This window comes from Phascolarctos cinereus, unplaced genomic scaffold (assembly GCF_003287225.1).
Source record: "Phascolarctos cinereus isolate Bilbo 61053 unplaced genomic scaffold, phaCin_HiC Scaffold_4;HRSCAF=312, whole genome shotgun sequence".
In the NCBI taxonomy this organism is placed as follows: Eukaryota; Metazoa; Chordata; class Mammalia; order Diprotodontia; family Phascolarctidae; genus Phascolarctos; species Phascolarctos cinereus.
In genome coordinates this window covers 235,181,472-235,199,244 of record NW_027555847.1, presented here as the reverse complement: position 1 = coordinate 235,199,244, position 17,773 = coordinate 235,181,472, and the positions used below count along the sequence as shown (strand labels likewise).

The following is a 17,773-nucleotide window of genomic DNA, read 5'->3' as shown; positions in this document are numbered from 1 at the left end:
CTGAGAGTCAGGAAGACCTAAGTTTAAATCTGCTCTTAGGCACTTAATAGCTGTGTGACTCTGGGTAAATCACTTAACTTCTGCTTCAGTTTCCCGAACTGTAAAATGGGGATTATAATAGCACCTACTTCACAAGATTGTTGTGAGGATTAAATGAGGCAATGCTTGTAAAAACCTAAGGCACAGTGCCTTGCACACAGTGAGTGCTTAATAGATGCTTATTCTATTTCTCCTACCCCCGAAGAAAAAAAGTACACACTTTCAAGTTTTATCTGTAGTATCAGCATTTTTTCCATCAGCATTTTTTCGTGGCTTTCTCCAGTATAGACAATCAACAAAACAATAAATCTGTAGCATTTGTTTACTTTTGAGGTGTAAATGCTCACTTTTATAATTTCACAATGGTTCTCAAAAGTCAATCAGATCAAGCTCCAGTACACCACTGCTCCTCCAAAGTACCAAGAACTAAAGATTTAAATTCCCAAACCAGATCCACTCTCCATGTAGAGAAGTGTGGAGAGAAAAGGCAGAGACACACCTAAGACCATATTCCCCTCTTTACTATGTTTATGTGGTAGCAAAGCCTTTTGTGATTGAGGCCCATCCTTACATCTTCACCACAATGAAAAAATACGTAGTTCTAGCAATTTATATACAAAGATTTCTGTGAGCATACAAAAAGTCTACAGAAATAAGCATATTAAAAAATTCACATAATTGACATAGTTAACATACGTTGGTTTCTTGACACTGATGACTGTAAATCACTATGTACATACAACAAATACAATGTGTTATGGCAATTAATTACAATATGTTAGGCAATATAGAATATATAAATCCCAAAATGTATTTCATATAATAAATAGCTTATTTAAGTCATAGCACACAAGAATTTCATATATATCAACAATAAAGTTCACATATAAAAACACAGTAATTTGCATATAGCATAGTAAAAGAAATACCAGAACACATTTCAAGGAAGTACATTATCACCAGCATATGTAAAGCACTGCATACACAGATACACATCAACACTATATTCATATCAGTGAAGCATGATACAAAAGCACTAGCATATTGCAAAATGAATGTCACAAACAATATAAAGATACATCTATTTATCTATCTACATTGTAGTTAAATATAAATCACACATTATATATACTGCATCATATTTGGCTGCCTGAGAAATCACTTCTCTAATTTTTTTTTTTCAGAAGCATCATAAGCAAGCTTAGTCACTGGCCAAATAAGCCCGATATGTCTGCAATGATATCCTGAGTCCCTATATGTCCTAGGCTTACTGTTAGCAGCACAGACTCTGGTTTTCAGTCAGAGTTCTGAGCTTCTGAATTACTATCAACACCAGCAATTCTAAGCTTGTGAATAGTTATCAATATCTGCATCTCTACTGCCCTGCAGTAACTTGTGGATGGTGAAGGCTAGTTATCAGTCCCAGTTGTCCTCTGGTCCCTAGACACCTTTGTAACTAGAAGCATTCTTGCTATAGGGTCACCTCATTATTTTTTTCTCTGATGACATTCTTCATACTACTTTTTCAGAATAACTTAGTACTTGAAATGTGTTGCTGTCTACACATACCTAGCATGAACCTCTTCATGGCTCTTTATGTGATCCTCAAATTCAATTCTTCAGAGACTATAGTTCCATGGAACATGAGTTCCAACCAGGGGTGTGATTGAACTAACTTATACTGCCTTGGAGAGTCAGTTATTAAATTTTCAGTGTGAACATTTACAACTGAAATAATGGTAAACACTACAAAGCAGGGCTTCATTTATTGTTTTGTGAATTGTCTAGCCTTAATAAAATGAAGAAATGTTAATAATGCAGATTAAACTTAAAAAAAATAAGTGGAATAGAAGGATGAAAAGGATCTACCTCTAGATTCAGGCCTCCTCCATGATCTGAACAGAGATTCTCTCTAGTACCAAAATAAATTTAGTTGAGTTCCCTGATCTTATTGTGTATATCAAATCCAATTCTATCTTGGTTGGAATCATCATCTTTTGAGCTCTTATCTAGTTGTATCAGCATCTTTGTGATAGGTAAGTAGGCAATCTTCTTAGGTAACTGTCTACCACTATTTATCACCTGCTCACCAAATCTGACTAATTAATAGATATTAAGTTAGGTGGTCATGATGCAATAGATAATATATACTTGGTAATGATGTCTTTGCAGGGCTCCAATCATTCCCTGAGATAATTTTATAACCAAGCAAGTTTATAAACAGGCTCCCAATTTCTTGGTATGATTTAATACTTCTGACCCTGATCCTATTCCTCACTTCCTATGGGCATCAACTTCTGTTGAACCAAATCTCCATTCAATCCTTGAGTGCATCTGAATGGACATTTAGTCCATATTTGTAGCAGAAGAGAATGCTACTACTTCTGCTGTTCTCTGTTGGTGAGGTCCTTGTATATAACCTCAGAAGTCCTGCCCTTCTCCAAGTGGAATGTTTCTATCGACTGTTTCCTTTTGTAGCAGGCTTTTTATAAGCCCTGACATTCTAGAGTAGGTGACACTGGTCTTTCACCTTCTATGGCTGATACATGGATGTAACTAAAGCAAAATTCTTTTGCCTTAGGCCATTCTTCTTAGGTCTTTTGATATCCTTGTGCTTTTTAGCTCTAACAATTTCCTACAATTCACCAGTTTCTCCTTCTTCAGGATAGTGTTGGCATCACTGAAGGTGCATGTAGTTTACTATATGGCTCACATAGGGCAGTATGAATTTGTTTGCTTTCCAAGATCTTATTATTACTTTCCCTATCAGTATCTTGAGTAAACGGCCCACCAACCATGATACAGGGAAATTTCTCATCTTATCTTTGAATGGCATTGAGAAACTTAAAATATATTTGGTGCACAGCCCTGACCTCTGTATGTTTTTCCATTTAATCTCTTTTGCTTTCAACCTCGTCTCCTTTTGTACTTTTAGAAAGAAATCTCTTAATGGTTTCTCTATTATTTTGTTATTGGTTGCCCTTGATTGCTGTATTTTTTTTCTTTAATACTTTCTAGTACATGTCTTTTCTGGGGTGTTTGAAAAGCAAATATGTTCAGATCTTTTTTTTCTTTCTAGGAATGCTTCAACTGCCTCTTTTTTAAAAAAAAATGAAGTGCATTTAAAAAAAAATAAGGCTAGGCTCAGGTTTGCAGAATGTCACCTTGGGCTGCCTCTTCAACGCCTTTTGCTCTTTGGAACATATTATTCCATTCCTTTTTGTGATTTCTGGTTGATGTAAAATATATTATTCAAATATGCTTTCCTGTATATTCAAGGCCTTTCTCTTGGCCCCTTGCAGAATTTGTTGTTTATCACTGGAATTTTAAAATTTAACAGTTATGTGTCTTGAAGTTTACCACATAGCATTTTTTTTTCCTGGGAGTGATCTATGGATTCTTCAGTTGGTACTGTTTTCTGTACACAGAAGTTCTGGGCAGTTTTCTTGTATTATTTATTGAATTTTGCTATTCAAGTTTTTGATTTTTTGAGTTCTTTAGGGAGACCTATAATCCTTAAGTTGTCTCTATGCATCCTGTCTTCAAGATCAATTTGATTTTCTTATATAAAGATTATTTTTTAAAAATGAAATTGTTTTTTGTTTTCTTCTTCCACATTGTCCTTTTGTGAATTTGCATTCCAAATCAGTTATTCATTCTTGTTTTTTGTTGTGGTTTGCAAATGTGGATCCAAGTTTTTCTATTCTGTCAAATATTTCTATTGTTCAGGACATAAAATTCTGATTTTATAATTATTATTTCTTTTTTAAACCATTCAAGAACTTTTTTTTTGCTTTTTGGTGAAAGTTATATATGTAAGATACTATTTAAAAGCATATTTAGAGGTTATAATGTTATATCATACATCTTAGACAATCTGATTTTCATCTAGTAAGCAAGATTTGAGATACTTGAAAAAATGACTCACCGATAATTCCAGAAATTCTTTCTAATCCCAGAGAAGCCTTCTTTAAAATAAGGAAATTAAAATGTCTATTTTCAAATAAATGCCTCCTCACTCTGCTTCTACATAGGGGAACAAGGAAGGGTGTAGAAAATTTCTATAACTCAGAAATGGTGGTGTGTTTCTTGAACAATGATTACCTACAGAAGAACATTTTACTGCCACACATGAAGGCGTAGCCCATAATCCCATGTTGGCTGAGACTGGTAGATATCTTGAGTTCAAGAGTTTTGAATTTCAGCTTGCTAGAACTTATTCCTGCACCAATATGGTGAGCCCATGGAAAAAAGGGGGCCACTATGGTACCTAAAAATGAATGAACCAGCTCAGGTCAAAAATGCAGCAGAACAAAAGCTTCCATACCATTCAGTAGTGGGATTGGGCCCAAGAATGATTGCTGCATTTCCACTCTGGTTAAAATAGGGAAACCTGGTCTCCAACTTCCCCTCAATTTATTTACTCATTTCCTTTGTCTCATTCCCATTGACAATTTAAAAGCACTAGTAAGATACCAAACTCTCTACTTGAACATGTAAAAACAAGGTTAGAAGTTAGCAGATTATCTCACTTTTTACCTAGGTTTTTTTCTAGATGGAAAAAAATTTTTAAAGCCTACAATAACTTACTTCATGTCATTCATACATCTTGTCTTCCCACACAAAAATAACATTCCTTGACAACTTCATTTAAAATATTTGTTCTATTATCTTTATAAAACCTATATACCAAAACTGTTAAGTATCAGCAAACTTTAATCTTTGGAGTCAAAAAATGTATGTGTAATTAGTCTAAAGCTCTCAATAGTTATCAATAACAATTAGTTCTTCTACAATATTTGGGGGAGAGGATTCTGGGGAGATGGAGTAGGTCAGAAAACTTTCAGCTCTCCAGATTTCCTCCACAAAAAAAAAGACAGAATTCACCTCAGAGGGAATGTAGAGCAGAGGAAATAAACAAAAGTTAGGGTAAAACAGTTGTGCTCCTAAGACAACTTGAAAAGACCCCAGGAAAGACTCAACCTCCAGGGGCAAAAGTTCCTCCAGAATGAAGTGCAAACACCTCCAGGCTGACTCTGTAGAATCAACAAACAACAAGCCCTGGGGGCAGCCAGGTTGAGAAGCAGCTTCTGCCTTAGAAACTTTCATACTGAAGACAGTGTGGGGGTTTGACAGCTGAGCCGGAAAAGATTGAAGGACCTTCCACAGTCAAGGGATGCCAAGCACAGCTGTACTGACCAGATGCATCCCAGCTGCAGCTGTGGGGGAGGAGTTAGGATACACGTGGTCAGTGCAGTAGCAGAGGGGTGGGCACTTGCAGAAGAGTAAAGGCTCTGGTTTTAGTTGCAGGGCAGAGATGACAGCTGTAGTTTGCAGCCATGAGAGGGACTAAAGGGAGTAAGATCCTTTGTGGGAAAGTGGGGTTGGGAGCCCTAGCTGTGGCATGGGAGTGGAGAGGAGAGCCCAAGGTAAGCAGAGGAGAAGGAGCCCAACCATAGATAGCTACTACAGGGATAGAGAAAATCTGGTTTCGTATCCAGAGGAAGACAAAGGAGCTAAAAAAGCCACTCCAAAATCAAGAAAAGAAAGTCAACCAACTTGAAATAGAGAATCAAAAACTTCAGAAAATAATTCCTTGAAAATTAGAATTGGACAAGGAGAAGCTACTGTCATTCTAAGACACCAAGAAATAATTAAACAAAATCAAAAGAATGAAAAAAAAGGAAGAGAATGTGACATATCTCATCAGAAAACCAACTGATCTAGAGAACAGATCAAAGAGAAATAATGTCAGAATACCTGAAAATTACCATAAAAAAAGAAATCTTGATACACTATTACAAGAAATCGCCAGGAAAATTGCCCTGAAGTTCTAGAACAGTAAAGTAAAGCAGAAATAGAAAAAAATCCACCTATTCACCACCTGAAAGAGATTCCAGGAGGAAAACTTACAGGAATAACATAGCCAAGTTTCAAAGCTCCCAGGTTAAGGAGAAAATATTGGAAGCAATTTAATGTAATCAAATTTATCCACTTTGTATTTCATAATGTTCTGTACCTCCTGTTTATCAAAACAGGAAAATGATAAATGTTAGAGAAGATGAGGGAAAATTGGAACACTAATGCATTGTTGGTGGAGTTGTTAACTGATCCAACCATTTTGGAGAGCAATTTGGAACTATGCCCAAAGGGTATACAAATGTGCATGCCTTTTGACCCAGCAATAGCACTTCTAGGGTTGTATCCCAAAGAGATCATAAAAATGGAAAAGGAATTACATGCACAAAAATATTTATAGCAGCTCTTTTTGTGGTGGCAAAAAATTGGAAATTGAGAGGATGCCCATCAACTAGGGAATGGCTGAAGAAGTTGTGGTATATGAATGTAATGGAATATTATTGTGCTATAAGAAATGATGAGCAGGCAGACTTCAGAAAAACCTGGAAAGACTTGTATGGACTGATGCTGAGTGAAGTGAACAGAACCAGGAGAATGTTGTACACAGCAACAGCCACATTGTACAATGACTAACTTTGATAAACTTAGCCACATCCAAAGAAAAAACTATGCAGTTTGAATGCAGATGGAATACAATTTGCTATTTTTTTCTTCTGTTTTGTTTTGTTTCCTCTTTCTGGTGGTTCCTCCTATTGGTTCTAATTTTTCCTTACAATATGACTAATGTGAAAATATGTTTAATAGGAATGTAAAAAAAAAGAAAATATTGGAAGCAACAAGAAAAAAAAACAACCAACCAATATACATATCATGGAGCTACAATAAGGATTACACAAGACTTAGCAGCTACTCTGTTGAAAGAGCATAGGTCTTGGAATACTACATTTTGTAGAGCAAAAGAGCTGGGGTTACAACCAAGGGTAATTTACCCAGCAAAATTAAGTATAATCCTGTATGCAAAAAATGTATTTAATGAATGAAAGACTTTCAGGTATTTGTGACAAAAACAGTAGAACTTAATGGAAAACTCAACATATAAGATCTAGGATAAATATAAAGTAAGCATTAAAGACTAATTATAAGGGACTCAATAAGGTCTAATTGTTTACTTCTTATATGTGAAAATATTATCAGTACTCTTATGACTGTCATTTTTTGGGTAGTTTGAAAGAAAGGCTTGGGCTGAGCTGAATATGATGGGGTTATTCTAAAAACAAATTGTGTAGGGAGAGATAAAAAGGAGGAATTATGTCATACAAATGAGGCATAAAAGGAAAAACTGATACAGAAGGAACTAGTAGGGGGAAAGGTAGGAAGTGCTGGAAACTTACTCTCATTGGGAATGGGTTAAAGAGAGAATGACATACACATCTAGAAGGGTATTAAAGTCTTGTAAATTCAGAAAGAAATAAGAGAAAGAATAAGAGAAAATTTACAAGGAAGCAAAGAAAAGATGGACAGCTCTGAATTCAATGTGTAGTATTTATTATACAGGCTTTCTTGAAATGGAAATTTATTGCAATAAAATTGCAGTAAAATTATTGAATCCTTTCTTAAATTCTGCTGTGTGCATGGCAATGCTTTTTTTTCCTTTTCTCATTTTGTATTTAAGTTTATAATGTTTCTTTTTTTCTTATTGCATATTTAAGTTTTAGTATTTAAGTTTAAAATAAACTAATAAGAAAAAGAAATAAGAAGGCAAGGGGATAGGGTAGGGGAGAGGATAAGGGAGGGACTCTTACAGGGGTGGGTAGGTTAAGGAATAGGAGGGCAAGGTAGTGGGCAGAAGTAAAGCAGAGGAGTGAGAAGGGATAGGGCAAATAGGATGAGGACAATGAGAAAAAAATAGGAAGGAGGAAAATACACAAGTTGTTATAGCTCAGAATGTGTATGGGTTGAATTTACCCTTAAAATGGAAGCAGAGAACAGATTAAAAATTTGAATTCAACAATATGTTGCTTTCAGGAAAACACTATAAAAATGAGAGATACACACAATGATAAAATAAAGGGCAGCAATAGAATTTATTATGTAAAAAAAGCAGGCATGGTAATCACAATCTCAAACAAAGTTAAAGTTAAAATGGATTTAATCAAAAGCAAAAAATAGGGAAACAACAGTATGTGTCAGCAATATTGTTCTATATAGTTTTAGACCATTTAAAATAACCAGATGGTATAAAATATCCAAGAGTATACCTGCCAAAACAGATACAGAAACTATATGAACATAAACATGAAACACTTTTTATCCAAATAAAGTCAGATTTAATAATTGAAGTAATATGTATTGTTCATGGGTAGGTAAAACCAATGTAATAAAAAAGTGACATTTTTACATAATTAATCTATTTATTAAATGCCATCCCCATTAAATTACCAAAAATTATCTTACTGAGTTAGAAAAAATAATAACCAAGTTATTCTGGAAGAACAAAAGATCAGGAACTTCAAAAAAAAATCCAGGGAAAAAATATGTAAAGGAAGCAGATTCAGCAATATCAGACCTCAAACTATATTACAAGGTGATAGCATTGTTAAAGTATAAAATGATAATTTTTATTATTTTCAATTAATTATTTCTTATATAAATAAAACCTATGTAGCTAAGAATAGAAGAAATGCAGAAAATTAGGAAAAAACTTTCATAGGCAATCCCTCAGGTAGCATGTGATTGGGTTGAAATACTGCTGTGGTATGGGAAATGATGAGCTAGTTGATTTAGAAAAACTTGGACTTATGAAGGAAGATGCTATCCACCTTCATAGAAACAGATGACAAATGGAAATAAGCATAGTAAAGTCTTATATATATGTTTATGAGTCTATGTGTGTATATATGCATATGTTTATAGATATCTATGTATATGTATACACACACACACACATGAACATACATACATCGGCACTTAATTGTAGCCTTCTTTAAGGCAGGGAAGGAGAGGGAAAGAGGTGGAAAAATTAAGTAAAAAGTGCACAGCAGAGAACAAAAGCAAACCTATAAGGAAGCAAAGAAAAGTTGGGCAGCTTTGAAAACAATGTGTAGTATTTATTATATCAATTTTCTTGAAATGGAACTTTATTGTTTTATATTGAATCCTCTCATATTCTACTGTGTACATGGCAATGTTTACTTTTTCTTTTCTCATTTTGTATTTAAGTTGAAAATAAATTTTAAAATTTAAAAAAATTTTAAAAATATGACATTTGAAATTCACTTGTTTCTCGTGTTATGTTTTTGTGAATTAAAAACAGTCTGATAATGACCAAGTAAATTTACTAAAACAAATCAGTCTTTCAAGGCAAGATGTAAAACACCAGATTAGTTCTAGGAGTCAAGCTGTTTTTGATTCCTATTAAGAGAAATGTTATTTCACAAATATGGACATATCATACAAGACATCTTTTGTAGCCTTCAATGTATTTATATACTTTAATTTACACTTCTGTAATAGTTTACTTCAAGTATTTAGGAGAAGGAGGGTGGGGCAATTATGGGGTAGAATTCATTTGGTTTACTTAAAAATGATCTGAGTTTGAACTTGATAAAATTGAACTCTCTTCCTTTGAAGTAGGGTTTTAATAATGGGCTTTTAGAGATACCTTTTGGGAGACAACCAGTCAACACCTGTTTATCATCACTTTATGAAAGATCTCCTGAAAAAGGCAAGCCATGAAACTAACTGAAATAAAACCATAAAGTTATCATCACTCAATAACAGTCTTTTCAGCAGCTTATTCTCATAGTATAACAGTAGCACATCCTGTGCCTGGCTTACCATAGCCAAAACAAGCAGTTGTTTTTCTCAGCTCAGCAAATTCAGTCTAACCTAACAGGGGCTGGAAAAGAAAGGAGCTACAGTATTTTGGTGCATTGGACATAAAGAATATGCAAAATAATTTATGAATTATTTCCTTTTAAGTCAAAAGTTTGGGGATTTTTAATAAGACTACAATACCATCCAAAATAAAGATCTTTCTCAAAATTGAATCAAAACCCCTAATGAAGAATAGTTTTTAATTTTTATCCTACAAGTAGTCATTCACGTCTTTGTCCTTCCACTTACTCAAGATAATGACTGAGACATTCCAGTTTTATATAAACATAATTTTCATAATAACAGCTCAGTGACGTTAGTCTATCAAATACCAAAGATGGAAATCTTTAGATATTTTATATAGTTTTACTTAATCAACTTTTCTCTAAACCTTCTGTAAGGGAAACTGAGGAGGATAGATCCTCCCCAGCCCCCTGTGTAACTGTCTTATGACCTAAAGGTGTAACTGCCTCATGACCTGATATAAAGATAAAATGGAGTCATCAAAGAATGGCCAGGATCAAGGAGACTGGAACATTAAGTAACAACTAAACAATGTTACCTGGGAAAACAATCTATCTCATGGAACATTTTTTCTTGAGAAAAGCATGTAATTGTCCAAGGAATTGATCACTCCTTGGACAATTACACAATAAACAGGTAGTTGGAGCTCTGATCAAGTGCCAACCATTGTTAGACTGTGTATGTACCCTGGATCTGAGTACTCACCAAGGAGACATACACAAAACAGAATATCAAGATTGTCTTTCCCTGGTTTATACGGATATAAACGGGGTCATCTGGAAAGGGATCTTTGGAGACTTTGAGATACGGATGCTAAATCTCCGTTGTGTTCAGAAATGGATTGTGTGCACAGCTTCTGTTGGGTCGGAGTGGGATGCTGCTCCATTGGCCTCTCTGACCAGACCTTTTGGCCATTCTCCAGTCTCCCCGATCTATTAGGTATTTGAGCTTACCTGGTCAGTGAGTGTGTATCCTTTCTTTTCTTATTCCTACTTTCCTTTATGTTGATTACTACTTATTGCATTGAATGTTATTCTTATCTTTATTGCTTCTGTCGTTTTTAATCATTATTAATCATTGTAAATAAATGTGATTATTTGTTAAGTTTATCCTGAGTACATGACATTATATCTTGAGATCTGAACCTAAATTGAATCTGCGCAGTACATAATCCTTTCGATTACACCTTCTTATAGTGACCTTTTTACGTTACATATTTCTTTCTAACATCAATTTCTCATTTGTCTCATTTGTAAAAAATAAACTAAAAAAACCCTAACTTGTTCACCCTGTGAAAATATTTCAATGCATACTGTACTACCTTCTCAATCCATAGGATTGAAAAGATAGGATAGGTAAAGAAATGGGAACAGAATAGTTTGTCACCTGAAAAAAGCACCAGGGACTTGGAACCCTGAGCCTTTACTTCTGATGTACTGTATTTTCTCCATTCAATATACATCCTTTTGGGAAAAAAAAAGATACTTCAAATGGATGAAAAGAAATTATGTAGAAAAATGTTATTTCTCATAGCTTCAAAGGTATTTTAGTAACAAAAAATATCTGATACCATAAAATCATGTCAGGAAAAGTAGCAAATGAGGTGATCTAACTGAATTACAATTGGAAAACTATAACCTAGCTTTTTAAATCCATTTTCACTCACCGTCTGATGGTTTCTGTCACAGTAACGCAGTCCAAAATAATCTATCTCCACTAGGTTTATATGATGGAATATGTAGTCAAGGATAACAGAACCTTTCGTTGACTTCTGTAAGAAAGAATTTTCAGAATCTTTTCATAAAGACAGTAAAATCACAGATATAATTATTGTTAACTTTGTCTAATACAGGGACAATTGTATGAAGTCTGAGAAAACAACTAAATTTTACTTGTTCTATAAGTACTGCCTCAAATTGAAGGAAGAAAATAACATCTACATGTATACATGAAGCAATCTGACAAAGAATTTTGAAATTATAGTTATTTTTTATGGTTCTTTTGTTTCCTTTCGTATTTGAGGGCCTTTTCCCCTGGTCACTTGCATAATTTTTTGTCATTGGAATTGTTAAATTTAACCAAAATATGTCTTGAAGTTTATAGCATAAATTCATTTGGTTTTTCTGTTTGTGATCTGTGGGTTCTTTTCATTGTAATTTTTTTTCTGTGTTCAGAAATTCTGGGCAATTTCCTTATATTATTTCTCGGACTGTGTTGTTCTTCTGGGAGACCTACAATCCTTAAATTGTTTACACATCCTGTCTTGGAAACCATAATGTTTTTCTTGTTTAGAGATCATGGGGTTTTTTTTTAAATGCTATTCCTTTTTTGTTTCTCTTTTTTCTAAGATTGGTCTTCACTTCTAAGTATGAGATTTGTCGCTATGGATTCAATTTTTTTTGTTGTTTATTCTGCCAATTATTTCTGCTATGCAGGACATAAATTCTGATTTCATAATTCTTATTTTCTCTTGAACCATTACAACACATACTGCTGTGGTTCCATGTTCTTTTGGAAATCAATAGGATCCTCTGCCTCATGTTGATTTATTGTCCTCTTTCTTACAATATTTATTCTTGGATGATTGGCCTCTTTTAGATAAACTTGAAGCCATCTTCTCTAGTGTTGTTAATATCTTCCCTGTGTTCAAGATTTTAAACTGAATTTTCTTTCTCCTTAGGGTCATTTCAGTCTTTTTCCCATCATTTTCTTCAATTGCTTATTTCTTGACCCTTTGAAGGAAGTTTCCTTGGGGACTAGATCTCAAAGCTGTCTTAGTCTCCTCCTGCAATGGAGAAATCACATTTCATTAGCCTCAGTCTCTATTCCAAAGGACTTCTGAGGGGATAGCTTTGGTCTCAGCTGTATGCCAATCCCCTTTCCTTGGGCCCCCTGTCCCCATCCCCAGATACTGGAGCTACTTTCCATATTCTTCATTCCACAGTTCTATGTTGAGTCCTGCTGCCATATGCTGCCTTCCCAAGCAGAGTAAGCTTGAATTCTATTTCTTATTGTCTCAGAATGGTAGAATAAGGGCAGGAGCAGGCCAGTGAGTTAGGGAATCTGGACTGCAGCAGTAGAAAGGAAACAGTTAAGTGAATCACAGAGCACAACAGGAGGGTGATGTTGTGCTGCCCCTCCATAGCATGGGGCCAGAAGGAGAAGGGGTACTAAATGAGTAAATTAGGGTCTAGGAATTAGCCTTCTTTGCTGTTAATGCATCAAATCAGATTGTTGCCTCACTAGCCTTCTTGTCTTAACCTGTGGAAACAGCTTCAACTGCTTTACCTCTTCTGCAAATTTTTATTTTAGAGAAGTTTGAAAGGTCGTGAACTTTGGAGAAAATGTCTAGTCTTCCATCTTATTGGTCATATGACCCAGAAGTAGGCCATGTATCTTTAAGAAAATTATGTTGTTGGGGGTTTTTTTGGGTAGATTTTAAGTCATCTTCCATTCTATGTAATGGCCATTACCAGAAAGATCCCCCAGTTAGAAGAGTAACGGCCTTTAACAGATTATAGTCTCATCATTTTTGGTAGAAAGAGACTTTATTCTACCTCCCACTCTTTCCAATCTCTCCAATAGACTATTGGTGGAAGAATATGACAGTATTTCTTGAAAGTTCTTCAATTTTCATAATAGATAATTGGTGGATAAAATTCAGCAGATTCATTAACAATTGTGCCTAGAGAATTCAAGATGCTACAGTATCATATTACATATGCTATTTTGCACTTGAATGAAGCATTTATTGTTTACTATGTGAAAAATACTCTGCTAAGCACTAGGGTTACAAATAGGAAACATGGCCACCCCTGCACTCAAGGAGCCTGTATTCTAATGGGAGACACACATGTACAAAGTTTCAATTCTAAGTCAAATGGAAAAGTCCCATGATCCTTAGTTTGGGACTGCCTCTTCTTTATTTGACTTCTGATTCTCTTTTTTTTCTCCTAAAGGCACAGATTCCAAAAGGGGAAAAGATAGAAACTAAGCAGCCTGGAGGATACCAGAAATATTAGTTATTTTGTGTATTTTGGTCATAAGATTAAAAGATTTAGAGCAAAAAAAGAACCTAGTAACCTAGTCCAGAGCTTCTTAACCAAAGAGTACATAGATTTCAGAGGTAGCGAGGTGGTACAGTGGCTACAGTGCTAGGCCTGGAGGCAAGAAGACTTCCTGAGTTCAGATCTGAGCCCAGGCACTTACTAGCTGCATGATCCTGGGTAAGTCACTTAACCCTGTTTTCCTTAGTTCCTCATCTGTAAAATAAGCTGGAGAAGGAAATGGCAAACCAGCCCAGTATTTTTGGCAAAGGCAAAGAAAACTCCAAATGGAGTCACAAAGAGTCAGACATGACTGAAATGACTGAACAACAAAAAACAGACTTCAGAGAGTCCATGAAATTGAACAGAAAAATAGATTATATCTTATTTCAAAATAACTGGTCTCCTCTGTAATCTGCATTTTATTTTAGGCATTTAAAAACATTATTCTGAACTTGCTAAAGTAGTACATGATACAAAATGATGAAGAACCTCTCATCTTGTATAGCCCAGTTATTTTATAGATGAGTAAACTGATGTGATTTGCTCAAGATCACAAGAAACAGAACCTGGCTTCAAACAAGAGTCCTCCAACTAGAAATCCAATATTCATGCTGTCTTAGTGGACTAAGTGAGATATTAAGTACAACTGCAGTAAGGGAACCATGAATTTATCAGTCATGGAAAATGTTTGCAACACAAACCATCTAAAATTAATCTTAGATCTGTATAACATTTCAGTTACATGTGGCTATCATTTGCTGCTTTATGAAGGCTTTACTCTTAATACTCTTAAAACTTAATAGAGGGACAAATACATAGGCTACATTTCAAAGTTGGAGGCTTGCGTTACATTTGGTTGAGCCTAGGGCCTCCAATTTTTCAATCTTGTAGAGAAATTGATCTACATGGTTACTTTCCATGTACTGATTCTTTTTTTCACATACTTTTGAAAAGGAGGGCATAAATACCATATTTGTCCAAAAATTCTTAGCCCCACATTTAAATGTTACTACTTTCACTTTACTGATAAAAAAAATTTTAAATCAGGCAGGGCAGAAATAAAAATCACAGGAAAATTAATTTTCCTGTTCTAAACCAGAACAAAAATTGTATGACAAATAAAGAAACATCATTCCAAAAACATGGTAGCACATAAATATTACTGACTCTCTATTCCAATCTCTTGTGGAAATTTCCCTTTTATTCAACCAATTAAATCTTCATGTGATGTATAGGATAGGTGAATTCATTTCTGCTGGTCATGCTTATATTAGTAGATTCAATTCAGTCTTCATTTTTATTTTATCAAAACTATTTTTTTTTATTTCAGCGACATCTAATTCCAACAAAATTAATACCCTTTAGAGCTAGTATAAAGAGGGATTCTTTTATAAATAAAATTTGCAGGACATGGGAAAGGTAAGGCTTTCATTAAAACTTTTTATCAAGCCATCTCAACTCATTATTTAAATCAAACTTACAGGTTTATCTACTTTTTATCCTGTAGTCAAACTGATGGACATATGGCTTTCCATCCTCAAAAGAAATGAAGAGGGCTAAGTTTAAAACAGGTAAAATGGGGGGAAAAGCAAAGTAAAAGTAATACTTTAAAATAAAAGAAGCTTCAGGCTTTTTAGAATAAATTTTATCCTCAGGAAAATGAGAATTATGAACTTGATTAAAATGCTTCAATATATTAATTTGTTAAGAATGAAGGAGAAAAACTCAGAACAGTCTTCTACAGTACAGAATAGATTATACTACATAATCTCAGCAGATTCTCAGAAAGTATAATCACATTTACTTATAGGCAATCTACATTTTATACATAGCAGACCTATAAACCACATAGCAGATTATAAACCAGAATTTTATAATCTTAGAGAATTCCAAATAGAAGCTAATTTGAAAATACCATCAATAAAGTTTTCATCAGGGAACAGAAAATTTGTCTAACAAGTAATAACACCTTCATAGATTAACATGATATTAAGAACCAGAAAGGCAGGTTTCTACAAGCTATGCACAATGACAACTTTTACATTCAAGGAAAAGAGATCTTATTTCTTCACAGTAGAAATCAACACTTCAAAAAAACTACATAATTTACAGATTAGCAAATGTACAGTACTGCAATTTAAGCATTTTAAAATTCTGTTAATCTACTGATTTAGTATTTTATTACTCAATACAAATCAATGCTTTTTTTTTGTTTGTTTCTGATAAAGTATTATCAAAGCTAGGGGTACTAGATACTAGATTGAAGCTAGGGGTACAGAAAATAGATATAGGGAAATTCCCTTCAGCATAAGCATTATCAGGGATAAAGAAAGGGATTGACCTATGCTGTCATAGATACAGAAAACTCACAGATGAGGCATCTTTCTTTACCAATCAATAGGGGTTAGTATCTTCTCTATAGTCTTTTTAAAAAATTATACTTAACATTCCTTTAAAAAATTTTGAGGTCCAAATTTTCTTTCTCTCTCCAGCCTCTTCCCCACCCTTTGAGAAGACAAGCAGTATGATATCAGTTATACACGTGAAGTCATGCAAAAATTTCCATGTTGCAGACCGGATCTTAGGAATAACTTAATCCCAGGGTAACTAGGCTCTGGTGTGTGCACAGACCTCATCAGCTTGCTAGGCTGATGAAACTTCAAGTGAAGAGGCTGAGAACCTGCTTCTGGGGGAGGCATGATAACGTGTAAGGGAAGTGACTTGTAGCACTATGAAACATGGTGCAGACTTTCTGTCACTGTTTCTGAATGGCTAACCATGTGGTAAACGGGAGTCTTTTTGATTTTCTGTAAGGCATTCAAAAGATCTAGCCCACTTCTAACATCTGTCTTGCTTTGGTCCCTTCTGCTACTCTGTTCCTGATGATTTAACTCTTTCACCCATAGCATCAGAATCTAGTGAGAGACTATCCTGTAAGTGGAGAAAGCTATGAAATCTCTCTTGAGCCATGTGGCTCTGAGAAAGGGGCCTTGGTCCTTGGCCTCCACATTTGTTCTTTCTCTTTTAAGTAAAGGGAATGGAGCCTCTACAATTCTGTGAATTCGAAAAGTTCTGAGGCATACCTCAACATCCCAATAGTTCAGAGTCAGATGGTGCTTCAGTGTCCTGTCCAGGCTATAATTTGCAGCTAAGCCATAACTGATGTTCTGAAAATTAAAAAGTGACCTTTATGGACCCAGACCAATGGAAGCCAAGGATGAGGACTCACCCAGTAGTCATGTTGCACCTGGACATGAACTTGGTGGAGCCAATGCTATGTTGGAGTTGAGTCTACTTCTCTCAGAGACTTAGGTGGTATAAGAGAGAGTAAGTCCTTGAGGTATTAGGAAAAATATCTATACATTTGTTCTTGCTGTATCATCAAAGTAAATAACCCTTTCGAAAAACTAATTGAAGTTACATGGTTAGATGGATACTGCCTAATGGGGAGGGGGGTGGGGAGAGAATATAGCTAGTTGAGGTTCAAACCAATGAAGAAGAGAAGAGATACAGGGTACTCTAGAACCCTGAGGGGAAAATGTAACCATCCTGGCCCTAGGCCAAAATATTTTCACTATACAAGCTTATTACTGCCACCACTATACCGTCTTCACTTTAAAATGAGGAAAATCAGACACAGAGAAATTAAGTAATACAGATAGTAAACAGAAAACTGGGATTTGAATGAAATTTTCTGATCCCAAATCCATCACTCCGGTTGACTTTTTTTTTTTTTGCCAAAATGGACAAGTCAAATTGAATATAAATATTGTCATTTTCATTGTGTATTATAGGTCTGAATGTAGAATTGATAGCAAGACCTCAATCCCCACAGGAAAAAAGCCATGCACAACTGCTAACTTATCCATTTTGTTTTGAAGGAATTAAAAAAAAGGAAGCTTATATCCTTAAAATCTATTATTGTG

The 17,773-nt window shown here is 34.8% G+C and overlaps 1 protein-coding gene and 1 long non-coding RNA gene across 2 annotated transcripts in view; one reads left to right on the top strand and one right to left on the bottom strand.

Moving 5' to 3' along the window:
- EPB41L4A (erythrocyte membrane protein band 4.1 like 4A) overlaps positions 1-17,773 on the bottom strand; it is a 188,271-nt gene that overhangs the window by 115,800 nt on the left and 54,698 nt on the right. The window contains exon 2 of the mRNA XM_021009510.2: positions 11,465-11,569. Coding sequence (XP_020865169.1) covers positions 11,465-11,569 — 105 coding nt within the window. The remainder of the gene's footprint in view (positions 1-11,464; positions 11,570-17,773) is intronic.
- LOC144456873 (uncharacterized) overlaps positions 10,648-17,773 on the top strand; it is a 30,482-nt gene continuing 23,356 nt past the window's right edge. The window contains exon 1 of the long non-coding RNA XR_013486059.1: positions 10,648-10,737. This is a non-coding gene — a long non-coding RNA (uncharacterized LOC144456873). The remainder of the gene's footprint in view (positions 10,738-17,773) is intronic.